The 27,177-nt window shown below is 46.3% G+C and overlaps 1 protein-coding gene across 8 annotated transcripts in view; it reads left to right on the top strand.

Moving 5' to 3' along the window:
* The window catches only part of Mgrn1 (mahogunin ring finger 1), a 52,002-nt gene that overhangs the window by 2,379 nt on the left and 22,446 nt on the right, over positions 1 to 27,177 (top strand). For 4 of the 8 annotated variants that reach the window (XM_036195152.1, XM_036195150.1, XM_036195156.1 and 1 more), the window contains exons 2-5: positions 17,407 to 17,525; positions 20,457 to 20,545; positions 21,099 to 21,245; positions 23,715 to 23,832. In XM_036195152.1, coding sequence (XP_036051045.1) covers positions 17,407 to 17,525; positions 20,457 to 20,545; positions 21,099 to 21,245; positions 23,715 to 23,832 — 473 coding nt within the window. Of the gene's footprint in view, positions 1 to 17,403; positions 17,526 to 20,456; positions 20,546 to 21,098; positions 21,246 to 23,714; positions 23,833 to 27,177 lie in introns of all 8 variants that reach the window. The other 4 variants (XM_036195151.1, XM_036195149.1, XM_036195155.1 and 1 more) reach the window with 1 other exon arrangement.

Raw genomic sequence — 27,177 nt, 5'->3', positions numbered from 1 at the left:
ACAATGTGTCTTTCATTGTTCTTCTCCCTAGTTCTTCACTTAACATGGCAGCCTCAAGATCTTGGTGTATTGGCCGGGCGGTGGTGGTGCACACCTTTAATCCCAGCACTTGGGAGGCAGAGTCAGGCGGATCTCTGTGAGTTCGAGGCCAGCCTGGGCTACAGAGTGAGTTACAGGACAGGCTCCAAAGCTACACAGAGACACCCTGTCTCGAAAAACCAAAAAATAAAAAATAAAAATAAAATAAAATAAAACATTTGAAGGGTACTTTCATGAATTGTTCAACTTTATGAAATTGTTTTTTCAGGCTTCTGCCAATTTTCTTGATTATTTCAAGGAGAGGAGTGCTAGTTTTCTGTCTGTCTGTCTTTCTGTCTTTCTCTCTTTTTTGGTATTTTGATAGAGGGTTTCTCTGTGTAACCCTGGCTGTCCTGGAACTCACTCTGTAGACCAGGCTGGCTTCAAACTCACAGAGATCCCTCTGCCTCTGCCTCTGCCTCCTGAGTGCTGGGATTACAGGCGGGAGCCACCACTGCAACAGGTACTCTTAACTGCTGAACCATCATTGGAGCCCAAGCAATTAAACAAAAATTATTAGATGTATTCATTTTTTATTTTATATGTGAATGTTTTGTCTGCATGTATGTGTGTGCACCATGTGAATGCTTGGTGCCTGAGAAGGCTAGAAGAGAGTGTTTGAGCTCTTGGAACTAGAGTAAACCTCCATGTGGGGCTGGGAATTGAACTTGGGTCCTCTGGAAGAGCAACAAGTGCCCCTAACCACTAAGCTACCTTTCCAGCTCCCCGAGTAATGTTTAACATCTTATGCGGTCCAGTTGTCTTAGGGAATTTTCATGTGCTGTCAACAATGCTGAACTTGAAATCAATAATACCTGCTTTGCTTCTGTCCTGTGTGTTTTGCCCTGAACAACTTTGTTGAGGTATAACTTGTGTACCACATAACCGGTCTGTTGTAAATATGAGTGGATTTTTAGTACATGGGTAGAATTGTACAACAACCATAATCAACTGTGACCTTTCTTGCCCCAAAGTCACTTGTGCCTGTTTGTACTCAGTCTTAACAGCACAATCGGTGTTCAGTTTTCTGTGTTTGCAATTTTTCTTTTCTGGACATTTCATATAAATGGAATCATACAGTCAGATGTATGTGTGGCTGGCTTCTTTGACGTAACATAATGATTATGTCTTTTGGAAACTACTGCCCATCAGGTTGGCTTGGATTTGCCATGTAGCCTATGCTGACTAGAACTCAGGATCCTCCTGCCTCAGTCTCAGGTTCTGGGATCCTTTCCCTTGAAGGAACAACCCTGTGTGCTGAACATTCCAGGTTCCCCTAGTGCCTGTCTGTGAGCACAAGGATGTTTGTGCCCCCTTCAACTGTGTCTTACAGCCTGGAATTCTCTATGTGGCCAGACCTTGAAACTCACAAAGATCTGCCTGCCTTTGCTTTCTAGGTGCTGGGATTAATGTAATTCTTTGTGTATGGGTGTTTTGTCTACATGCATGTCTGTGTACTACATGCCTGCCTGGTGCCCATGGAGTCCAGAAGAGGGTAGCTGATCCCCTGGAACTGGAGTTATGGACAGTTATGAGCTACCATATGAGTGCTGGGAATCCAGGTCTTCTAGAAGAGCTGCCAGCTCTTCACTGCTTAAATTTCTTTTTAGATTGAGTCATTTATGTTACTGTTTTGCCTACATGATGTGTGAACCACATGGGTGTCTAGTGCTCTTGGAAGTCAGAAGACATGGGATCTTTTGGAACTGGAGTTAGGGATTGTTGTGCATCACAGTGTGGTCCTCTGCAAGACAGCAAGTGCCCTTAACTACTGAGTTATCTCTCTAGCTCTTTGGTTTGTTCCCTACTTTGTTTTTGTTTTCCAACTAGTTTTACTCTGTAGGCCATCTGGTGTGGAACTAGTATGTTGCCCAAGAGGACTCTCTCATGGACATCCTCCTGCTTCAGCTTCTCTCCTGCTGGGATTACAGATAGGAGTTGCCAAATCCTGGCTCAATTTAAAGTTAAAGAGAATAATGCTTTTGGATTTAATGTTTAAGAAACTTTTGCCTAGCTTAAGATGACAGATTTTTGGGGGCAGTAGGTTTGTGCATGTCATATGCATGCTTATAAATGTATGTGGGGGTTCTCTCATTGTCTTTCTTGTTGCTCTCTGCTTGTGTATTGAGGCAGGATCTCTCACTTGAACCCAGAGCCAGCCAAATTTGGTTATTCAACTTGCTCTGGGTATATCCTAACTGCCTCCTGAAGTTGGAATTAGAGGTGGGCCACTGTGCTCATCCAGCATTTATATGGACACTAGAATACAAACTCTAGCTTCGTATTTGCCATGTAAACCCTTGGCCCACTGAGCCATTTCCCTAGTCCTCTCCTAATTTTTTTCTAGTTTAAGTGTGACATCAGAGAATAACATGCTGGAGTTGGTTCTTACACTATGTGGGTCCTGGGGATTGAATTCAGCTCATCAAACATGGTAGTAATTTGAGCCATGCTGCCATGTCTTCATTTCATGTAAAGACCACCCTCTTTCCATCAGAGTTCCTTGGCATGTTTGTCAAAACTCAGTTTACCGTAAATGTGAGAGGGTTTATTTCTGGACAATATGCTCTCCCTTTGCTTTGTAATTCTTTCCCAGTGTTTCTCAACTGGAACAGTTTTGTCACCAACCCCCCTCTCTACACATACACACACACACACACACACACACACACACACACACACACACTTCTAGGGCTTGTATCTGGCAGTGCCTGGAGATAGTTTGTCAAAGCTCAGGGTATGTTTCTGTTACTGGCATCTATCTAATGGCTCTCAAAACAAAGAATTTGGGGGTCCAAGAACCCACGGTGATAAGGCTGGGAAAGCCTGGCCTGCTTAATGCCGGTAGCAACATATATATGGCTGATTAATGGAGGCCAGATAGAAGCACAAGTTGTCTATAGTGGTTCTTTCTTAAAATGACTTTGGATCTTTTATATTGTCTGTAGAAATTGTATAGTTTGTCAGTTTCTACAAAAGCAGTTGGATTTGGGAAGAGATTATGTATCCATTTGGGGAGAATAGCCATCTTTATACTGCCTGGTTATACCCGTGAGTATAATAAATCAAGTCTTTTGTATGTGTGTGTAATTATATTTTACCCCTGAGATAGGCCTTGTAACCCAGGTTGGCCTCAAATTCATTATCCTCCTGCCTTAGACTTCTAGGGTTATAGATGTTTGCTGCCATGCCTGGCTTTATGTCTATTTAAATCTTTAAAAATCTTACCTGAGGCAGGTATGGTGATCTATGACTATAATCCCAGGACTTTGGAGGTGGAAGCAGGAAGGTTGCCACAAGTTTGAGGCCAGCTTGGGTTGCACAGTGAGTTTGAGACTAGCCTGGGTTATATGGTAAGACCCTGTCTCCCTTCTCACCCCCTAAAAGTCTTATGGTTTTGTATTTTTTTTAATATGTTTATGTTTATTTTATGCACATTGGTGTTTTGCCATGGGTGTTGGGTCCTCTGGAACTGGAATTACAGACAGGTGTGAGCTGCTATGTGGGTGCTGGGAATTGAACCCTGGGTCCTCTGGAAGAAGAGTCAGTGTTCTTAAGCATTGAGCCATCTCTCCAGCCCCTTGTATTTTTTTTTTTTTTTAAAGGTAACCTTAAAAGTAAGTGATTCTTGTTTCTCTGGTCCAGGGATGATAAAAACTCCTTTGTTTACAAGTTAATTTTCATGAAAATGCTAGTTATAACTAAGTATGTAAGTACTAACACAATTTTTGCAGCTTGGGGGAGTACCGGTCTTGTCACATGGCCACAGTTGTCTGAGGACACTAAGGCATAGAAATGTAAGTGTCTGTCGGGGTCACATGGTGAGCTGATGCCAGGCCCAGCCCTGGTTATACCTGTTTGCCCCATTGCCTGTGTCTTAGTCTTAGGGTTACTATTGATGTGATAAAACACCACAACCAAAAGCAAGTTAGGGAGGAAAGGGTTTATTCACCTTACATTTCCACATCATAAACCACTGAAAGAAATCAGGTCAGGAACTTAAACAGGGCCAGAACCTAGAGGCAGGAGCTGATGTAGGGGCCATGGAGAGGTGCTGCTTCCTGGCTTGCTCCTCATGGCTTGCTCAGCCTGCTTTCTTATAGAACCCAGGACCACCGTCTCAGGGATGGCACCACCCACAATGAATGGGCTAGGCTCTCCCACATCATTCACTAATTAAGAAAATGCTCTACAGGCTTGCCTACAGCTTGGTCTTATGGAGGCATTTTCTTAATTGAGGCTCTCTCCTCTCAGATGATTTAGCTTGTGTCAAGTGGACATAAAACTAACCAGTACAGCCTGCTTGGAAGGGACGTGGTAGCCACAACAGACCAGCCTTAGGTACTGCGGCTCTTTTTGGCAAGTTCCCTCTGATTTGGCATTTTGTATACAGAGTGACCAAGCCAGGTCTGCAGATCTGTGATCTTACTGATGAATCCTGTGTGCCCTTTCTGCTATGGGGTGGAGAGGACAGGGTGACACAACAGTCCTGTGTGTGTCCCTGGGGATTCCTTCTGAGGAAGTGAGTCACACAGGAACTCAGCTGAGGACACTCAAGTCTGTGAATACTTTAGGAAAGTATGGGGTCTCTGGGACACAGGGATCTGGTTCTCACACAGATTCCCCCTTCTGTGAAACCCCAGGACTTAGGTCACTGTGGTAACAGCTGCTGTGAGGACTCTGCACTGAATTCTTGTGCCTGCCTACTTGGAGCCTCACAGGAGCTTGCTAGTCAAACCCTGTTTTCTTCTTGCAAATGCAGAGGCACAGCCCATTTCCTCACACTGATGGCAGTTCTCCAAGCTGAGGGCCAAAGCAGGTGTGGAGGCACTATAGCCACAGGCTTAAATGACTGGCATGTGGAGCTGTCTGCCTTGTCCTACTATTTGAAGAAACCAGAACATACCAGGTCACTCAAAAGAAGCAATGGAGGAGAGGTGGGGGATCACCTGTGACCTACCTGCTGGTGGTGTGTGAGTTCCATTCACTGCAGTAGCTGAGTAACCATATTCTCTTCCCTGTCGCCAGCCTGTAGACACTGGGGCAGTTTCTGTAACAGTGTCTCCATTTACCCAGAGTAGCTGTTCCTCTTTCCTTAGACAGAGGCAGCTTCTGAAGGAACACCTGGGGCTGGTGTGTTGTAGGCAGTTTGGGGGCGGTTTACACTCCTCCTTTGATTGGAGCTCTCCTGAATGGACATGGACTAGGGAGAGAGGTGAAATGAAGGAGCTTAGAGGAAAACCTTTATCTTTGGAGTACACTTGAAGCTTCCAGGCCCATCTTGGTAGTTTGGGGAGGGAAGGAGTTCCAAGACCAGGGGAAGGGGAAGGGGCTCTCAGGGGCAGGCAGTAGAGGGGAAGCTTAGGCTGTTGATGGATAGACGTACTTATCTGGAGTCCATTTGACCTATGACGGGTGGATCCAAGTTGCAACTTGCTGTAAGAATTTTGTTTTGAGACAGGGTCTTCCTGTATAGCCCTGGCTGTCCTGTAACTTGCTGTGTAGATCAGGCTGGCCTCTAACTCACAAAGATGTACCTGCCTCTGCTTCCTGAGTGCTGGGATTAAAGGTGTGCACCACCACTGGCTTGCTTACAAGAATTTTTAAAGTTTACAAAAAAGATAAAAGTTTTAGATATATTAGCATAACTACTGTTTGTAATCTGTACTGAAGACCACATTGTAGAAGAAGCAGTAGATTCATACCTTTGAGTCATAGCAAAAGCTATGGTTTTGGGTTTAATGCATGTACACTTTTTCCCCTGTCTAGAGGGCTGGATATATAGATTGGATATATAGTTTTCAGCATGCTGAGAAGCACCTTAACTTTATACCTAGAAAATAACCAAAGGAATTTTAGAATTTTGAACTCATGATAGTTCAGTGCTTTACCATGTTTAGATTAATAGGTTATCAGAACTCCATTGATTTTTGTTTGTTTGTTTTTTGTTTTGCAAGACAGGATTTTTCTGTGTAACAGTACTGGCTGTCTTGGAACTCATTTTATAGACAAGTCTGGCCTCGAACTCACAAAGATCCACTTGCCTCTGCCTCCTGAGTACTGGGATTAAAGGCCTCACCACCACCACCCAGCTAGAACTCCATTGATTGATATTGAAACTCTGAACTTTTGAAGTCTTTTTTTTTTTAAATTAAATTTATTTTATGTACATTGGTATGAAGGTGTCAGATCCCCTGGAACTGGAGTTACAAACAGTTGTAAACTACCATGTCGTTGTTGGGAATTGAACTCAGGTCCTCTGGAAGAGCAGCCAGTGCTCTTAACCTTGAGCCATCTCTCCAGCTCCTTGAAGTCTTAATATAACAATAGCATAGAGAGGGAAGGAAATCTGAAACATTTCACATTTTTTCATACCTTAAATCACTTCCTTAGACCTTTACAACTTGCATTTATACACCTTAAAACATTTTCTTAGAGTCTCACAACTTACATAAACTTCAAAACATTTCTTTCCATCCAATCATTTACTATGATACACAAGTGGTTGATCACTGAGACCAGTCATTGCAAAGCAAGCTCCTTTAGATAAAGGAATAGTAAAAAATTACATTGAAATCAATTTTTCTCTTTCAGAGTGAAGTCAGTAAGTTGGCTTTTTCAATAGGAGACCTAATGGCTCTAGAAAAGTGAGGCTTGATTTTACATAGGATAGGAACTGATCAGGCAGCTGCAGCCTTGCAGGGAGGAGCTGGCTGCTTGCTGCTACCAAACTGATAGAGCTACAGCTATCAACATCATCAGAGATCTGAGAAGGATAAATTATAGCAGGAGGTATAATCTACATGGCCTGTGTATGTATCAGTCACTACCTGGACAGTTACCCTAGGCTTCTCGTGGTAATCTTGATGGTTTCATTGGGGGCAGTTTGTAGGCCTTCAGCTGTCATACAGGACACCAATAAATCTTCAGCTGCCACACAAACAGCATGGGCCTGTGGCGGTCAGACCCAAAAGGTCTCAGAGATTTTCCTATAGAGGAGGAACTTGGGAAAACTGACCTACATTAACCAGCAGAGCAGAGCAGTCAACCCAACAGTGTCCACAGCTTGGGCAGGGCCCTGGCAGTGGCCGAGGCATGGGGCAATTCTTTGCCCAGTGGTTAGCATTACCACAATCCAGGTGGAGTTGTCTGTGCTGCACTGTCTTTGGAGACTTTAGGGTTGCTGTTAGGAGCTGGCATTCCCATGAGAAACTTTTTCATTAATCACTTTAAATGCCATATTCAGCATATCTCTGAGGAGTCTGAGATATTACATTTGTACTTAGCATAACTATGAGCATAGTTCTGAGCACATAAAAGAATTTGATTTTTTTTTTTTAAAGCTGGGCAGTGGTGGCACACACCTTTAATCCCAGCACTCAGAAGGCAGAGGCAGATGGATCTCTGAGCTTGAGGCCAGCCTGGTCTATATAGTGAGTTCCAGGACACCCAGGGCTACACAGTGAAATCCTGTTTTGAAAAACAAAAAAACAAAACAAAAACTTTAAACTGTAAATAAAGTTTAAATCATAAATGCAGTCCATACAGAGACTGGAAAACTTTTTAATTAAAAAAATAAAAGTATATACCATTATAGAATATCAGTTTTTTGTATGACTCGGTTTATTCAAGTAGTTAAAGCTTAGCAAAATTGCAAAGACAAAGAAGCTAGACATATCTTCAAGTCAATCAATGTTGAGTAGATCTTGGGAATTTATGAACCTTATTTATTAAACATACCTTATTCATCAAACATATGTTCTTATTTAAATTTTCTTGAAGCCTGGTGTTGCACAGTTAACAAAGATGTAATAGTTAGCATACATCTCTTAAGTCAGTTTCTATTAACCTGAGTAGACCTTTATAACCTTAGGAATTTATAAACCTTATTTATTAAACATAACTTATTCATCAAACATATGTTGTTCCTTTTTTAAATTTTCTGGCAGCCTTGTGTTGAATACAGTTGGCAAAGATATAAATAGTAAGACATACATCTCTAAGTCATTATAACCTGAGTATATCTTTATAATCTTAAGAATTTATCATAATAGGGCTGGAGAGATGGCTTAGAGGTTAAGAGCACTGGCTGCTCTTCCAGAGGTCCTGAGTTCAATTCCCAGCCATGAATGACATGGTGGCTCACAACCATCTGTAATGAGATCTGGTGCCCTTTTCTGGCCTGCAGAACACTGTATATGTAACAAGTAAATCTTAAAAAAAAAAAAAGAAAGAAAAAGAAAAAGAAAGGAAAAAGGAAGGAAGGAAGGAAAGAAAGAAAGAGAAAGAGAAAGAGAAAAAGAAAAAGCCAGGCTGTGGTGGCTTACGCCTTTAATCCCAGCACTCGGGAGGCAGAGCCAGGTGGATCTCTGTGAGTTCGAGGCCAGCCTGGGCTACCAAGTGAGCTCCAGGAAAGGTGCAAAGCTACACAGAGAAACCCTGTCTTCAAAAACAAAAACAAACAAAAAAAGAATTTATCATAATACAGAATCCATTGTAATTGAAAATATTTTGGAGACTTGCTTTTTTTTAGTTGAAAAGGAGAAACAGTGGTAAGCAGAGGGCTCAGTAGGGCTAAGTTTTCTAATTGTTGCTTTAGTTGGTTTATAGCACACGGTCATCTTAATTACAGTGCATGTACTCTTTTTTTTTTTTTTAAGTTTTTTGAGACAGGGTTTCTCTGTGTAGCTTTGTGCCTTTCCTGGAACTTACTTGGTAGCCCAGGCTGGCCTCAAACTCACAGAGATCTGCCTGGCTCTGCCTCCCAAGGGCTGGGATTAAAGGCATGTGCCACTACTGCCTGGCAACTTTTTTTAAAGATGTATTTATTTATTATGTTTACAGAAGAGGGTGCCAGATGTCATAACAGATGGTTGTGAGCCACCATGTGGGTGCTGGGAATTGAACTCAGGACCTCTGGAAGAGCAGTCGGTGCTCTTAACCTCTGAGCCATCTCTCCAGGCCCCTGTTGAAGATTTTTTTTTTTTTTAACCATACCCAATGAATTTACAAATCCTGAGGTAGTTGACAGCATGGTCTTAAGAGATGTTTGGAGAACAGAGAGCAAAGAAATCTTAGAAGTAAAAGATTTTTAAGAGTGGGAAGTAGAGAAACCTTAGAGATAAGAGACTTTTAGAAGGGTAGAGCAGAGAAAGTTTAGACATAAGATATTTGTGGATCATTTGTTTATGCAGTGGCAGGTGTTGTTATCATAGTAGAGAATTTAAAAATTGAGTGTGCCATCTTTGGTCATCACTGTAAGACAGTGAGGCTTTAAAATCCAAGTCCGAGGAGGAAGAGAGAAATGGTCACATAAGGCCCAGGAGGTCTAATGATGCAGTGGAACTTCCAGGAGAGAGCTGAGAGACAGAAGGCCAGGGTCAGGGTTAGAAGGTCTTAAGGAAGCTGTGGGACTGCAGCTCCTGGGGGGGCGGTGAGGAAGCTCCAGGAAGGAGCTGAGAGCAAAGGGAGCAGAGGGGTAAGTGTCAAATCCAGGACATCCCCAAACAAACTGAGAGACTTGTCACAGAGAAATGTCCCAAATCACAGAGGATAGATGTCCTTTTCCACATGATAAGGGCTCAGTAGGGTAAAAGGAGCTTTCTGGCACACCAGTGTGGCTTTTGTACACAAAGCAGGTGGCTCCAGGATGACACCTGGTAGAGGAGGAGAAATGAATGCTTAGAACATGGTGTGGTTTTTGTTGTTGTTTTGGTTTTTCGAGACAGGGTTTCTCTGTAGTTTTTTTTTTTTGTTTGTTTGTTTGTTTGTTTTTTGAGCTGAGGATGGAACCCAGGGCCTTGTGCTTGCTAGGCAAGTGCTCTACCACTGAGCTAAATCCCCAACCCTTTTTTTTTTTTTTTTTTTTTTTAGTTTTTGAAGATTTATTTATTTACTACATATAATGTGTTCTGCCTGCATGTATCCCTGCAGGCCAGAAGAGGGTATAGATGGTTGTGAGCCACCATGTGGTTGCTGGGAATTGAACTCAGGACCTCTGGAAGACCAGCCAGTGCTCCTAACCTCCGAACCATCTCTCCAGCCCTCTCTGTGGAGTTTTGATGCCTGTCCTGGATCTCGCTCTATAGACCAGGATGGCCTTGAACTCACAGAGATCTGCCCGGCTCGAATGGTTAGAACATGTAGAGGAGAAAACAGCCAGAGGTAGACTGGGAGAGGCTTTTGGGGAAAGAGAGGTTTCCAACAGGAGAGGAATAAGTGTCTTAGTAGAGAGATGCCTATGAGGACATAGCAGGCCAGAAAGAGGGAGAGGTGCAGGTGATGGGCACCCAAGAAGGGCGTAGCAGGCCCCAGGAGCCGGAGAGACACTTACCGGGTAGATGACGAGAAATGATTGATAAGAGCAGGTGGAGGGAAGAAGTGGATGAAGAGGCAGACACTAGAATTTGGTGGATGGCAGAAGCTAGCAGAAACAAGTGATCATACATATCTTAGGAGAGTCAAATTAGCAGCTTTGTTTAGTTAGAAGACTGAGCCCCTTGGAATGGGACTCACATATACTCCTCCTGGTTCAGCACCAGATAAAGGAAAATGAGGACATGACCGCTCCAAGGTATGGTTGAGGAGGTTTTTATTGTAGATACTGGGAGAATTGAGCCAGAGGCATGGAATGAACTGTGCTTGGGGGGGAGGAGGGGCAGGTAGGTGAGAGAGGAAGAGGAGAGAGGACCAGGAGTCAAGAGTGGAGGACCTAGAGAACCAAGAGATTGTGTGGCCAAAATGGCTGAGTTATATAGGAATCAGAAGCTGGGGGGAAGGCAATGAAGCTGAGGGGCTGGAGAGGTTTAGGGTGGGATGTGGGGATAAGAGCCATTTGTTCTGAATTTCTTTGGGACCTGACACTTGTTTCTGGGTTGTTTTGTTACTTGGGGATGTTGAATGTTTACCTTCATACCCTTGGTGTATCCTGCTGACTGCTTTCCATAAAGAACTATAGAATTATTCCATCTGCCCTGCACTCAGCCACCTCCTGTGCCCAGCACTTAGGGCCATCTTGGAGGCTGTGGGAGCTTTTTCCAGAAAAGGGCTATATAGGCTAAGCTTGCGGAGCCACAGGAGCTAGAATCTTTGGTGGTCACTGCTGTGCTTAGCTTGATTTGCCATTTGTCTCCCTCCTCCGCACTTGGAGTGGGAGTGGGGAGACACGGGGGCAAGTGGATTGTGGGTAACATTACCAGAAGTGTTCTCACTTGCCAGAGCTTTCTCTGCATATTCACCTCTGCCTGTCCTCAGGGTGTCCTGAGTGAGGCAAGGTGATGGCTGGACCTCTTCTCTCTAGTCTGCAGATAAGTCAAGATTCCATCTAGGGTGATTTCCTTCATCCTGCCAGTCCTGCAGACCTTCCTGTGGCAGGTCACGTCAAGGTTTGAGCCCTAGAGGGAGTGGACTGGGAAGCTCCATGTAGAGCACAGAGAGGGGCTGGTTGTGCACACGTGGACTCAGCTCAGGTTCAGTGAACAGGTGACTAGAGTGAGTTGTCTCTACCCTTGACAACTGGCAAGCTGTGGGCTGCTGCTCTCACTGCCTCCCACTTAGCCTGGGGCTGGGGCGGCTTTCCTGAGAGCAGTGTTTTAGGACCTAGGATGTTGTGATCTTGCAGGTTGCCCCAGTTCCCCATGGAGCTGGGTATGTCAGCACTTGTGAACTGGCAACACCTGTCCTTTGAGGGGTCAAGAAGAATTTGTATCAGGTACAATTAGAGTACTTTCCCACGTGTGACAACCACCTTTTTCCTGCCTTTCTTGCTCCCTTCTCACAGAGGGGTGATGATTGAAACCACCTAGCAAGTTGATACTCCCTCATTGGGCCTGAGGGGCTGCTGTGTTTCTTAGAGTATGCGCACTAAGTGGCTTTGTCAGATCACTTTGCCTGGTATGGTTGAAGGACAAGGACACAGGGGGACAGTAAGCATATCTCATTGGCTGTATGACCTGAACTTGTGACCTCCCTCTGTCTCAGTTTCCTCTGTTGTCAAACATTGGACACAACATTTTCTGCCTTCCCTCATTTGTTGTGTGTTGAGCTCTAACTGCATAGGCCGTCATAGCAGAGACATGCTGTGATTCAGGGTGGCTTTGACAGTTGAGCAGCCTCTGGGTGGTTGAGGTTGACTTCACTTCGGAGTTCAAGGCAGGTACAGCCTGTTGGGCTAGAGGGCAGGTGGAAAGCTAAGTAAATGGATGAGAGGGGAGTATAGGGCTAGGTTGGGGGAAGGCACCATAGGACCAGGTATAGTGGTGTTTATTCCACTGCGGGGGGGGGGGGCTGGAATAGGAGGAGAAGGGGTTTGAACTAGAATCTTTGGAACCCATGAATCAGGAGTCCACACTCCTGAGACATGAAGGTCTCAGGCAAGGTGAGAAGTACTTCACACATGCAGGGCCTCTGCCCTCATGCTCTGGAGGGTATTGGGTATTGAAGTACTGAAAGAAGGCCCTTCTGAGTAAGTTGCTTTCAGCCCAGGTTAGTGGATTTGGTTGCAAATGTTTAAGGGTCTAGACAAGTGGTTCTCAACCCTTTGGGGTCAAACAACCCTTTCACATATCAGGATATCCTGCATATCAGATGTTTACAGTACAATTCATAACAGTAGCAAAATTACAGTTATGAAATAGCAACAAAATAATTTTATAGTTTGGGGTCACCACAACGTGAGGAACTGTAGGGTTACAGCATTAGGAAGGTTGAGAATCACTGGTCTAGAACAAGAACCTCTTACCTAGTCCCAGAGTCTCCTGATAAATTAGATTAAAACAGCAACAAGAACCTGAATGAATGGGTGAGAATCAGCAGTGTAGTTGGTTTTACAAAGGGTATTGAGATTGTTTCCCACTTCCATGTCTTCTGACTCGTCTGAGATTTGTCAACAGGGTTTCCTTCCAGATCTTTTTCCTCAGCTCTCTCCAGGTTGCTCTGTGCTTCTCCTTTGTTGTTTTTGAGTTGGTATTGCCCAGATTGTCCTAAATTCCTGGATGGGACTCTAGCACATGCTTTGCCTTTTCATTCTCCTTTTAAAAAATTTTCTTTACATTTTATTAATTCACTTGTGGGTGTGTGCATATGCGATGATGGCAGTCAAAGGACTCTCCTTCTACCATCTGAGACTTAGAATAGAGCTCAGTCATCAGGCTTGGTGGCATCTTCCCAGTGTCAGTCCAAAGGAAACTCCCATTTCCCTAAATTCCAAAAGGCAGGTGGGACAAATGGCTATCTGTGACTATGAGCATACCAAAGCACATGCTGGCCTCCAGGCTCCCTCAGTGTCTCAAGTACCTCTTACACATTTCAGAGTCCAAGCTAGCATCCAAGCTCTTCTCACCCCCTCCCCTCCCCTCAGCTCCCCCAGCTCATTGGCTCCCCTCCTCCAGGTACTCACTCTCCTTATAATTCTGCTGTTTTGGCTGTGCTCACTCTTAGTTTCCTTCTGCTCTCTCACAGTCCCTTTCTCTCTGTTCTGCTCCTCCTCTCATGGCCAGGTCCAGTCTGTTGCTCATATTCAGATATTCAGTCCACTTTCTCTCTCTGCTCCAGAGTCTTCCTGATGCCTCTGACTGTTCTCTCTTTCATATCTACACTAAAAAAACGTTTTTGTTAACAACACCACAAAGCAGTCGTGTCCTCAGTTTTGTGTGGTGGGTGTGTGTTGGTGCAGAAGATGAGGAGATAAACCTCTGTTCTTGAGCGTGCTAGGCAGGTTCCTGCTGAGCTCCCTCGGCAGCCCAACAGATAGCATCTAATTGCTAGTTACTGTCTTCTTAATGGTTTTATTGGGACATTACCACATACCAAGTTCCTAAGTTTAGTTGGTGGTTTCTAGTGTATTCAGTTATATGGTCATCACCATTATCTCACTCTAGATAGAACTTGGGTCATTCTGGGATAGTAATAACAACAACAACATCATCAACAACAACAATAATAATAATAATAACAACATCATCATCATCATCATCATCATTATTATTATTAATAGTTGTTATATACTTTTGGGATTTTTCGAGACAGGGTTTCAAAACCTGGCTGTCCTGGAACTTACTTTGTAGGCCAGGCTGGCCTTGAACTCAGAGATCTACCTGCCCCTGCCTCCTGAGAGTTGGGATTAAAGACGTGCATTGCCACTGCCTGGCATTCTGGGATATTATAATCACTGCTGTGACAGACATATTTTCCCATATCTCAGATCATTTGGAATTTTTGTTTTACAAGTTAATGTTATTTGTAGGACAGTGACAGAGTATAAATAAACTAAACTGTGTACCTTCCTACTTTATGAAGTTAATGGAAACCTAGAACTTTATAAGCCTTTGGAGCCTCCAATATAGGGTCCATTTGGACTGCAGACATTGTTGAAGGAAGTACAGCAAGGGGCAGGTGGGTGGTGGAGGCTACAGTTTGAAGGGTGTGGATGAAGGCAGAGCTCATGGGGAAGAACTCCATAAGCAAAGGGAACTGTACATACAAAGGTCTTGAGGTATGAGAGGGGCTATGAGTGTTATAGAGAAGAGCGGGACTGGCACTGGTGTGGCGGTTAAAAACCATTGGAGGTGCTAGGATATGGGGAAGGCTTCGTGGGTTAGTGGTAGTGTAGAGCCCGGAAGGTAGAAGATACTGGTGGCCTTGATCAGGTTAGTGACCACAGACATTTCTTAGGAGTCTCTATATGGGAAGAACCAGTCTTCTCTGCCAATGTAACAGTAACTTCAGAGTTCAACAGCTAGACTGTAGAGATGGCTCAGTGGTTAAGAGCATATACTGTTCTTCCTGAGGACCAGGTTTAATTCCTATCACTCATGTCTGGTGGTTCCAGGGGGATCTGATACTTGGCTTCTACAGACACCTGCATATACTTATACACATACACATAAGTAAAATAATAAAATTTAAGCCAGGCAGTGATGACATATGCTTTTAATCCCAATACTCAGGAGACAGGCAGGTCTCTGAGTTGGAGTCCAGCCTGGTCTATAGGTCAAGTTCCAGGACAGCCAGGAGTACATTCAGAAATTCTGTCTCAAAAAACAAAAAGAGTTTAACAGCTTATAAGAATACTCAGGAGTCTGGGAACCATCTGGAGGTGGTTCTGCCCTGGATCTCTTGCAGGCTGCCATGGAGTTGATGGCTGGCTTGCACATGTCCTTCAGGTTAATATGGGTCATTAGCAGGGTTCCCCACTCCTTGCCATAGGACCTTTCCATGGGCTAGCTGCCTGAATGTGCTCAAGTGTAACATCTGCCTTTGCCTGGAATCTTTGAAAGCGTACTCCACCACTTCCCCAAGAGCTCCTGGTTATGTGCTCAGCCTTTTCTGTTTCCTTTGGGGTTCTATTGGGGGTGAGAACCCTTGAAGCCATTTTGGAGGCTGGCTCCCATACCAGGTTTTGGGGTCTGTGGCTTCACAATGTGGTGGTTTCTTAAAGGCCTCTGGGCAAGAGCTGCCTAGCCATGTCTCCTGGGCCCTGATATACTTCATGGCCTTGTCTGTTCCTACTGTAGCTGGGGTTGTGACCCTCAGGACAGTCACAGGCTCATGTTGAGTAGTCCTGGTTGATTGTGACCCTCAGGACAGTCACAGGCTCATGTTGGGTAGTCCTGGTTGATTGTGACCCTCAGGACAGTCACAGGCTCATGTTGGGTAGTCCTGGTTGATTGTGACCCTCAGGACAGTCACAGGCTCATGTTGGGTAGTCCTGGTTGATTGTGACCCTCAGGAAAGCCACAGGCTCATGTTGGGTAGTCCTGGTTGATTGTGACCCTCAGGATAGTCACAGGATCATGTTGGGTAGTCCTGGTTGATTGTGACCCTCAGGACAGTCACAGGCTCATGTTGGGTAGTCCTGGTTGATTGTGACCCTCAGGAAAGCCACAGGCTCATGTTGGGTAGTCCTGGTTGATTGTGATCCTCAGGACAGTCACAGGCTCATATTGGGTAGTCCTGGCTGCCTGAGAGCCCAGAATCCCCACTGGGACTTTTAAGAAGAATTCTTGGATTTAGGGGCCCAGAAGTTCCTGATACTCATGAAGTTGAGAGATATCTAGTTTAAACAGCCCTAACATCCATGGGTCCATGATCACCTAGGCTTCTGCTTGGGTCATCTGTGCTAGAGAGTACTGGGGTATGGTGGGCCAGCCTCAGGCTGGATGTTTGGGAGAGGCCTGGCTTCTGGTTTTCTTCAGGAGTATGTGTGCCAATTCTTTCAACATCTGAAGAGTTTCATCTTTTTCCTCAGGAGAAATGAAAGCTTAGGGGTTTTTAATTTTTTTATTTTTAAGATATATTTATTTTATATTATGTGTATGAGTATTTTGGCTGCATGTATGTATATGCACTACATCCATGCCTGGTTTACACAGAGGCCAGAAAAGGGCATTGGATCTCCTAGACCTGGAGTAAGGGGTGGTTGTGAGCACCATGTGGATGCTGGAAACCAAACCCGCTCCTCTTCAAGAGCAGCAAGTGTTCTTAACCACTGTGCCATGTCTCCTGGCCTATAAGTTTAGTGCGTTAAGTGCTCTGGGGTCTAGGTGGAAACCACTTAAAGTTTCAGTACTTGTGAGAAAGAATCCAGATCAACATCAAATTTTAAACTTTGATCATCACTGGTATTAGGTTCATGGGGCTCAGATTTGGAAGGCAGAGTACAGGCAGTATGAGGGCAAGAATTATACAAGGACTTCTGGAGAAACTATGACAAGTGACCGTCAACAGTGACTTAAAACCACTGCTATGTGTCCCCTCACAATTCTGGAGGCCAGGAATCGGGAATCGAGATCTTGCTGGGCTGTGCTCCCAGTGAAGGCTTCAGGAGAATTCTTCCTTGTTGCTCCCTTGGCTTCTGGAGGATCCATCCTACCCCTGATCTGGTAGCTGCTTCCCTCCAGTCTCTGCTTGTATCTCCACCCACTTTCTTCCCTCTTGTACATCTGTGTCCAGATCTCCCTCTTTGATACGTGTGTCATCCCTGGGTGTAGAGTTTCCCTAGTCCACTGGGGTTTCATCATGACTGACCATACCAATAGAGACCCAAGGGTTCCCAAGCAAGGGTTCTGGGTAGAACTTGAACACATCTTTGCAGTTAAGGATATGGCTTACCTGACTCCCGGGCAGTGACGTTCAAATCCAGAATCTGCTGTTATCTGTGAGTAGGAAGAGGCAGGTTATAGAGCCAGTTGTTTATAGAAGGCTGGTGGAGGGCAGAACCAGAACAACATGAGCCACTTAGAATGGAGCCCTGGGGGCTTTTTGGTTGTTCCCACAGAGTTGTGCTGAGCACTGTGTTCTATGGACAAACATGTTTCCTTTTTTAAGCAGGAAACTACTTTGCTTCACACTTTTTCATGGGAGGCGAGAAATTTGACACCCCCCATCCTGAAGGTTACCTCTTTGGAGAGAACATGGATCTGAACTTCCTGGGCAGTCGTCCAGTCCAGGTGGGTCTCAGCAGGGCTGGCACTTGTGGCTGGGGTGAGTAGTGGGAAGACTGTCTCAGTTGCTTCTGTATAGCTGTGAGGACGAGCAGGCACCAGGTTACCCCAGATTGGACAGAGTACCCAGCATCTGAGCAGAACTGGAAGTAAGCATGTGACTTGGAGTGTGTCCTGGGCTGCCTCTGAGAGACAGTCAGGATTTGGTCACTGAGGGACAGAACAGCTATTATTGAGCTAATGCATCCAAGCCGCACAAAGTTAGTGATTTCATTCTAGGCCTTTTGTATGAGCAGAAAGAACAGCCATATTCTGTGGAATGGTGGAAAACAGCCATGATCCCACAAATTGCCAAAGAAACACATATTTAAGCATATCTGTCCATTCTTTCACTGTCCTTTGGCAGCTAGTGTATGTCTAGGGCTCTCGAGTAGGAACTGAAGACTGAAGTCAGACCCTTTCCCCATTTCTCAGGTAGTGAGGATCATAAAGAAGAAAATACTGGGGGAAAAAAGGAGGGACAGAGAAGAAACAAAAAGTGAGAGGAAAAGATCCTACTACAGAGTCCGTAGCTGAGCTGAGTTGTGCTAGTGGAGGGGAGGAGCTGGAGTGGCCTCCACCAGGCAGGCTCCCAGCCTTCAGTGAATCTGCAAGGTACGGGCCTCTGCAGGCCAGTTGGGGGGCAGTGAAATAGGTGAGAGGTTATTAGGGTCCCTAGAGAGACAGGAGGTCTAGAATGAATCTCTCTGTAGAAAGGGATTTGTTGGAATGATTTACAGGCTGTGTCCAGCTAATCCAACAATGTCTGGCTGTGAACAGAAAATCCAAGAATCCAGAAGTTACTCTGTCCACAAGGCTGCCTGTCTCAGCAGGTCTTCAGTATATGCCGAATCCCGAAGAAGTAGCTCTAATGCCAGATGGTATGCTTCTTGTTTTAGTTAGGGTTACTGTTGCTGTGATGGAACACCATGGCCAAAAGCAATTTGGGGAGGAAAGAGTTTATTTGGCTTACATATCCTGAATTATAGTCCATTGAGAAAAGCCATGGCAGGAACTCAAACAGTAGAACCTGGAGGCAGGAGCTCATGCAGAGGCTGTGGAGGAGGGCTGCAATCACTCAGCCGCTGTCTTTCTTTCTTTTTTTGTTTTTTTAGATTTATTTATTTGTATACAGTATTCTGCCTGCATGTGTTCCTGCAGGCCAGAAGAGGGCACCAGATCTCATTACTGATGGTTGTGAGCCTCCATGTGGTTGCTGGGAATTGAACTCAGGACCTCTGGAAGAGCAGTCGGTGTTCTTAACCACTGAGCCATCTCTCCAGCCCTCAGCCTGCTTTCTTATAGAATCCATCCTACAATGTGCTGGGCACTCCCACATTATTGCTAATTAAGAAAATACGCTACAGGCTTGCCTACAGTCCAGTCTCATGAAGACATGTTCTCAACTGAGGCTCCTCCTCTCTGCTGACTCCAGCTTTTGTCAAGTTGACATCAACTAGACAGCACACCTCCTATGAGATAGAATCAAGGTGCTCAGATGGACCTTTCAGTAAGCCTTCAGGAAGCGAGGGAGGCTCAGCCTAGGGCAAGAAAGGCATTGGGACGGGTTGTGGGAATGTCTTAGGATGGGTGAAGTCAGGTGAGGATAAAAAGAGCAGAGGTTTCCTATGGGAAGTATTCAAGAAAGAAAGTGTGCAGGGCAAGGCGCACCAAGAGGCAGAAGATTTGCACTGATGGGCAGTGTCAGTAAGACTAGTTCTGAGTGTGCTAGGAAGGAGGGTCCAGTGGAGAGAAACGAGGGCTAGGGAGGAAATCTCTGAGCAGAGTTTTTAAATGATAGGCAAGACAGGAGGCCCTCTAAGGAACACTGAGCTCCATTCTCCAACATGCCACATGACTGCATCTGGAACATGCTTCAGGCCTCATGAGTGGCCTTCAGACCAGGGGCTTCTAGGTGTATTAGTCACAGAGCAGGCAGCTGACACAAAAATCTTGATCTGTAGTGTATATCCCATAGGCTGGGGATGGGGAAGTGTTGTGCTCTCCTACCTGGGACTTTTTCTTTGTCACATTTGTTGCCTCAACTCCCAGAGTCTTAACTTTTGCAGGCCCTCTGTGAATCTTTTTAATTTTTTTTAAAGATTTATTTATTTCGTGTGTATATATCTGTGTGCCTGAGTGTATATATGTGAGGTGTGTGCATGCAGAACCAATGGACACCAGAAAAAGGCATCATATCCCTGAAACTGGAGTTCCAGGTGGTTATGAGCTGCCATGTGGGTGCTGAGAATGGAACCCAGATCTTCTGGAAGAGCAGCCAGTGTGCTTAACTGTTGAGCTGTCTCTGCAGCCTCCAGTTCTTCTATTTTTACTTCATGCTGAGAGAGTTGGGCATGCATTTGGGTTGTGGTAGAGAACATGTACAATCTATGTGCCTTTACCCAGCTTAATCTCTCCTTTCAAGGTCCAACACAGTGTTGCTGGCAGAAGACATAGACAGATGCAGCCATAGTTTCATGTCACCAGTTATATGTATTTTTATATAGGGCATATTTATAAGCATGTAAACATATACATGTGTTGTCTTCCCAAATACTTGCTGGTTGGTGTGTTATACAAACTGATTGTCTTTGTGGGCAGCAGTGAGTTGTAACCTACTACAGGAGAAGGCCCTAAGAGCCTAACTGGCCACTTCTGAGCATCATGCATAGAGCTGAGGATACTGGCTGTTAACCAAGTCACTTGGTGTAGGGTCAGTCCCTGCCCACACTCTGGCCAAATGGCCAGGGTCTTCTGAGCAGTGTGTCCAGTATCAGTTCAACCCCTCACATGGGGACCAGAGCCCAGGCATACCTGTTGGGGTCTCCCTTGACTTCTGTCTCCTGTTCTCTGTTGCTTCTTAGAGAGTCATCTACGTCACTTGTACTTCTCTCCTAGTTTCCCTATGTCACCCCTGCCCCCCATGAGCCAGTAAAGACACTGAGGAGCCTGGTGAACATCCGCAAAGATTCCCTCCGGCTTGTGAGGTAACTCCCCTAGTTCTGCTCTCTAGGGACCCTGTGTGGTGCAGAGGCTCTGGTTAGTGCTTGGGAAGGGGGCAGGGATATTGAAAGGGTCCAGGCTCTGTTCTCACATGCTGTCAGGTGCTGTAACAGGACCCTGATCCATCAAACTAGGGGTTCTCCCACCCCTTGCAGTTGGCACTCGGTATTACTGGCCTGAGTGTGGAAAGCACTGGTTACTAGGTGCTGCTGCATGTAAAATGTGGAATCCAGGGAATACACTCAGTTTCCCACTGTGCATGGAGCGGCTACACCTGGGATGAGTCAGTCCATTTGTCAGTAGTATACAAAACTTCTTTAAACCTAAGACATCCACACCAAGAATACTTGGCCCTTTTTTTCTGGACGCAGGAAGGAAGGGGAGCAGACTGTAGATTATGGGTCTTGTTGTATCACAGGGAACAGGCCGCCTCCTACCTTGCTAGCAAAGCAGCTGCATATGTCCCCAGCTGTGTGGGCAGGCCAGTCCCTGGGGGCTATGACTCCTGACCTGCCATCTTCTGCCCACTTTTGGTAGGTACAAAGACGACGCAGACAGCCTTACAGAGGACGGTGAGAAGCCCCGTGTGCTCTACAGTCTGGAATTCACCTTTGATGCTGACGCCCGTGTGGCTATCACCATTTATTGCCAGGCAGTAGAGGAGTTCTTGAACGGCATGGCAGTGTGAGTCCTTAAGTGCAGTACTCTGGGCTTTGTGCAGGCTTTGCAGTATCCTGTGGGTGTCATTGTTAGCTCACTCTGCAGCCTTTCCCCCTTCCTGGAGAGGGCCTTGGACTGAAAGATCCCTTGCTGCTGATGGTGGCTTGGTCTTTCTAGTTACCAACCTCCTCCAGAAGCCTCCATAGAGTCACCTTCTTTGGATAGAGAGATACCCTGCACCCAGAAGCCTTGAAAAGATTGTGAGCTCTCTGTCAGGAGTTTGGGCAGATACCAAATATGTGTATTTTGTTGTGTCACAATTACAAATTTGAACTTTTGGAGATTTTCTTTAGAATATGAGTCTTGACAGACCCAGGAGTTTGCAGCCTGCAATCACAGCATGACCGTGGTAGGGGCTTCCTCAGCAGGAGAGCCAGCCCTGGCCTGAGTGGTGGCTTCACAGATGAGCAGAAACATGTCTGTGTCCTTCCTGCCTTGGGAAAGGCTCAGGTCTAGCACTGGGTGAGGAGGACTGAGGATGCTGGCTTTGAGTGTTTCCCAGCTCTGTGCCTGCTGATGTGATCCTCAGTTTCCTCGTCTGGGAATGAGGGAGGGGTGGGGAGTTCAGCTCTCACAGGTGCTGTCTTTAATCAGCCCCCATACAGAAGGAGGCATAATAGCTGCTCTAAGCTAGCTGCTGGTTGAGAAAAGGTTTCCCTCTAGGACTCAGGACTTGGCCCTGGGCAACCAGCAGACTCCCTCCTGAGTGGCTAATGGCAGGCAGGGAGCTAATGCCTTTTCCACAGTTGGTTCTTTGAGGATTTCACTGTGGCCGAAACAGTGGGTTACTTAGTTACATTTACTAAGTTACTTACTTAACAGTACTCACTCCAGTGTGTGTACTGACTGCCAGCAGGGAGTGAACTGAGTGGCCAGCACAAGCCCTGGGTCGAGCTACTCACCGGCTACAGCCTGGGGCAGTATGACCCTGGTGGTGTGCTGCCCCCCCTGGGCCTCCAGTGTGGGGACAACTGAGAAGAAGAGCTCCTGTTTCTGAGTTGTCCTTGGGCACAGCTGCCGTAGCAGATGAGCCCTGGACTCCGGCTAGGTGCCTTGGAGCTGCTCCAGAGAAAGTGAAGCCCACGATCCAGTGGGCTCCATCCCCAACCCATCTAGATCAGCCATTCTCTGTTGTGTCCTGTGAGATACATGATAACAGGGTCCTGCTGCCACCAGATGAGCTAGGATGGCCAGCTAGACATGGCTGCCCAGAGATGCATGCTGGTAGACCTTTTCTGAGACCTGCATGAGGCCTGTTTGCCTCCCAGTCTGCTGGTTTGTATGATACTAGTACCAAGTCACCAAGACAGAAACAGGAGGCTCCAGGACCTAGGCTTTAAAGGCTGTCCTGGGAACCTAATCCCAGCCTGCAGGAATACTGTCTTGAGTTGCAGGGCAGGCAGTCCTCCTGTTCATTTCTTGCTCCTTAACTTCTTGTCAAGAAAATTGAAATAGAGTGGTTCTGGGTTCCACAGCTTATGACTGAAGGCCCAGGCTGCTGAGATTCCCCTCCTGGGCTGGCCTTTTTACTACACCCAGACTGGCCTCTCTGTGGGGTTCCCTCCCATACTGTCACTGACAGTAAGGACAGCAGAGACATCCCTTCCCACCCACCACCCACCTCCCCACCTCCCTACCCTGCTTCCCAGGCTCCAATTGTGGCCTTTGTCCTAGATACCCAGAGAAGCCCTGGGATAATAAACAGGGTAGGGGTGTGAATAGTGAGTGTCATGGCTTGTGTTCATGAATGGGGCCCTGGCTCAGCTCTTGTTTTCTGATGGTCAGCCTGGGGTATGAGATGAGTTTCTGCTAAATACAATGGTCCCTGGAGCACTGTGGGGACTAGCAAGGCAGAGAGAGCTGGTCTCTGGGTCGCTAGAGCAGAGCTGCAGTAAAACAGCTTAGTGCTTCAGTGAACACGACACTCCTGAGGGTGGCAGCATGCTTCAGAACGTGATTGAAGTGAAAGCCTCACCCTGTGTGGGCATTCATGTGCATTGACTCTTCATGAGCAATGCCTGACTGGGACTAGAAGCAGGCAGCTAGGAGCAAGCATTGGGACAGGAGTTCTGCACTATGATCATTCTGAAAAAGTAAATGCTCTAAATACCTTCCTTGTAGGCATGTTCTTCCATCCAGAGGATAGCACAGGTATTGGGCTGGCATAGGTTCTAGAAGAAATGGTTACTTGGCAGGGCTGGGCAGCATCATGGTGAGCAGAGCTGGTAGTGGGAGGCTCTTGTAAGAGCAAGGGCCACCTGGCCAAGTGGGCTGCTTCCTGTTCCCATCTGGAATGACTGAGGCTCTCAATCCCTGTAGAACAAATGGCTGCCAGCTCAGCTGGCTATCAGATGAGTAACAGAAGGAGGTGGGAGGCTGGGTGCAGGGATCCATGGCTCCACAGGAGTCAGGTGGCTGCCTCGCTGTCCTCAGGTACAGCTGTAAGAACCCTTCTCTGCAGTCTGAGACCGTCCACTACAAGAGGGGCGTTAGCCAGCAGTTCTCCCTGCCTTCTTTCAAGATTGACTTCTCCGAGTGGAAGGATGATGAGGTAACTCTGGGGGAGCCCCTACTTTCTCTTGTTCCTTCTCTGGTTTCTCTGTCTTCTGGCTGGTACATTATACTGGGGCCCAAGGAGATTCCTCCTGGTCCTGGCAGCCTGGGAATGGCCAGGTCTTTGTCTTGGGTCATACGTGCAGAGGGACTGAAGAGTAAGGTGTGAGTGAGGCTTAGTGGCCACAAGTGTGGTAGTCATGGAGGCTGTAGTGCAAAGATAGAGGCTCCCCCACTGTCACTGTCCCCGCACAGCCACAGCCTGACAGTTGAGCTGCCGTCCTCACTGCCTTTCCTTTGTTCTGAGTCACACGGTGGCACAGCTCTGCCCGTCGTAGCACAGGCTTTTTCACAGGCCTCTTGTGGGTTACAGCTTGAGGAGCTTTTCTGCTGGTTTCCCTCCCCCTCTTTCCCTACCCGTGGTGTCTTCTTAGTTCTGTCCAAGCCTTTCTTCTCTGCCCTTATTTCCCAGCAGCCATCTGTAGAGACCCTTGCCTGGGAGCCCTGTGTGAAACCCCAAGGCTGTCTCTCACTGGTCTCCAAATATAAGAACTTGGGCGTGACTCATGCTGATGGCAGCTGCCTGGGCTCCTTCCTATCCCACCAGCCTCTTTCCCTATGAGGGTTTCTCTTGTTCTGTGTTAAAAATAAGACAGCTGGCTGGATGGCAGTGGCACACACCTTTAATCGCAGACAGAGCCAGGCAGATCTCTGTGAGTTTGAGGCGAGCCTGGTCTACAGAGCAAGATCCAGGACAGGTACCAAAACTACACAAAGAAACCCTGTCTCGAAAAACCAAAATAAATAAGTAAAATAAAATAACACAGCTGGGTACTAGTGGCTCACACCTTTAGTCCCAGCACTCTGGAGGCAGAGGCAGGTGGATCTCTGTGAGTTCAAGGCCATCCTGGTCTACAGAGTGAGTTCCAGGAAAGCTATACCTGTTGCACAAAATAATAATAATGATATAAAAATAAGGGGTTGGGGATTTAGCTCAGTGGTAGAACGCTTGCCTAGCAAGCATAAGGCCCAGGGTTCATTCCTCAGCTCTGAGGGAGAAAAAAAAAAAAAAAGAAAAGGGAAAAAAAACCCAAAAAAACAGGCTGCCAGGCCTGGTCTACAGAGATAGTCCAGGACAGGCTCCAAAGCTACAGAGAAACCATGTCTGGAAAAAACAAAACAAACAAAAACAACAACAACAACAACAACAAAAAAGACCAGGCTAGAGAGATGGCACAGTGGTACTGGTTACTCTTGGAGAGGACCTGAGTTCGGATCCCTAGAATCCACATGAAGGCTCAAAACAGTCTAATTCTAATTCTTCCTTAAGGCTCCTTGGAGACCAGGCATTCAGCTGGTGCACAGACATACATGCAGGTCAAACACCTATGCACAGGTGTGAAAATAAAAACACGCAGCTTCCTTAAGCTCCCTCTGGTGGTGGAAGCCTGCCTTTGTCCATTGTCACTCCCTTGGTCCAAGGCTACTATGTGGATGTGTTGATGCATGGCTGTGTACAGATTTCAGGAGTGGGAGTATGAGAGAGCAGTGATATGTGAAGTGACCAGAGTCACTGAACACTTCCCCAGACTATTGTTTTCTGTGCCAAGTTCACCCAGCACAGCTGGCTCATTCCAGAATGCAGAGTGCAGCTGAGAACAGCATAGAATGCTTGGAGGCTACTCAGAGTGTAAAGGACCCCAGTGCACTCAGGCTTGGTGCCCTGTCAGCTTTCAGCCTAGGGTGGGTGCAGGGCTCTGCTTTTCCTAGCTAGCTCACCTAACCTTGTAAGGGCAGCATGTAGCCAGCATCATTGTCAACAGGATCACTCTGGAGTGGCTCTTCTGCAGGGTGCAGGCTCACAAGAGACCTTATCACAGAGCAAGGCACTGACCCAGGAAGGCCACTTACTTTAAGTCCCAGTTTTTGGGGAGTTCTGCTCTGGGTAAATGTCTCCATCTTGCTGTTCCACGGTGCCCCTGCCCAGCCTGGTGCTGTAACTGCCCTGCATGACTACCTGCTGCTACCCCTGTCTATTGCCTGTATCTTCCTTCCAAAGGACCACAGCAACTCCTTCCTGCCCACAAGTCTTCCTTGACTCCATAGCCTCAACACAGAAGGAATTGTGTTGAGTTAAACATGTTGCCCAGACATTGTGTTCAGCCTTGCACTGACTGGATTCTGTTCCTCTAGAGATGAGAAACTGAGGCTCAAGTTGAGGCTTGTTCACAGTGAAAACCGTGTGTGTAGGAAACACAGTTCTTTTGTTCTGAGCACACTCACGTTTCCTGCTGTATTAGAGACTCTAGAAAGCAAGAGCGTGCTTCTTGCTCTAAAGCAGAGTGTGTTTCATGGATGAGAACTGTGCTGTGTGTTTCCCTTCAGAAACGGAGTTAAATCCCAGGCTCTGTGTCTTCCTACAAGCAAGTAGCAGTCCTGAGTGTGGCTTCATTCCTGCACTGTGATGAAAATGCAACTTTTTTTTTTTTTTTTTTTTTTGTTTTTTCAAGACAGGATTTCTCTGTGTAATCCTGGCTGTCTTGGAATGTACTCTGTAGACCAGGCTGGTCTAGAACTCAGAGATCTGCCTGCTTCTGGCTCCCAAGTGCTGGGATTAGAGGTGTGCACTACCACTGACAGGCACTAATGCAACTTTTTTTTTTTTTTAACTTTATAGTAAGCTCTTTCCAAGACCATTACTCATATTTTTCTTTCTTTTTTTCTTTCTTTCTTTTTTTTTTTCCCCGAGACAGATTTCTCTATAGTTTTGGAGCCTGTCCTGAAACTCACTCTGTAGACCAGGCTGGCCTCGAACTCACAGAGATCCACCTGGCTCTGCCTCCCGCCACCGTGGCCCAGTGGTGGGTTTTTTTTTTTAACTTCAAAGCCCACTGCTCCATGGCATACCTCCTCCAACAAGCCTCACCTCCTAATCCTTCCCAGAGAGTTTCACTAATGGGACCAAGCATTCAACTGTATGAAGCTGGGGGTGTTCTTGTTCCTGAAAGTTTTTTGTAGTGTTTTGATTCCTTTCTCTCCATATTTGTAGTGGGGAATTCCCTGTGTTGCTAGCTTGTTTTGAGATAGGATCTCTGTAGATCAGGCTGGCCCCAAAGCCGTAGAGATCCATTTGCCTTTGTCCCTAGAGTGCTGGGATTAAAGGTGCTTAATGCCCCCACCCCACCCTAGGTTATGTTGATAACAATTAGGAAGAAATGTTTTTCCTGTCTTATAAACAGCACTAGCATCCACGGCCTTGGCAGCAGTGTCCTGTGCTGGGCTGCTGAGAGGGTCTCCATGCCTTTCATTGTAGAAGGCAGTGTAACTGGTGTGGCAACCTTAT

The sequence above is a fragment of the Onychomys torridus genome, chromosome 8, assembly GCF_903995425.1.
Source record: "Onychomys torridus chromosome 8, mOncTor1.1, whole genome shotgun sequence".
Classification (NCBI taxonomy): Eukaryota; Metazoa; Chordata; class Mammalia; order Rodentia; family Cricetidae; genus Onychomys; species Onychomys torridus.
The sequence above is the reverse complement of the archived record's forward strand: the minus strand, read 5'-3'. Positions and strand labels throughout refer to the sequence as shown.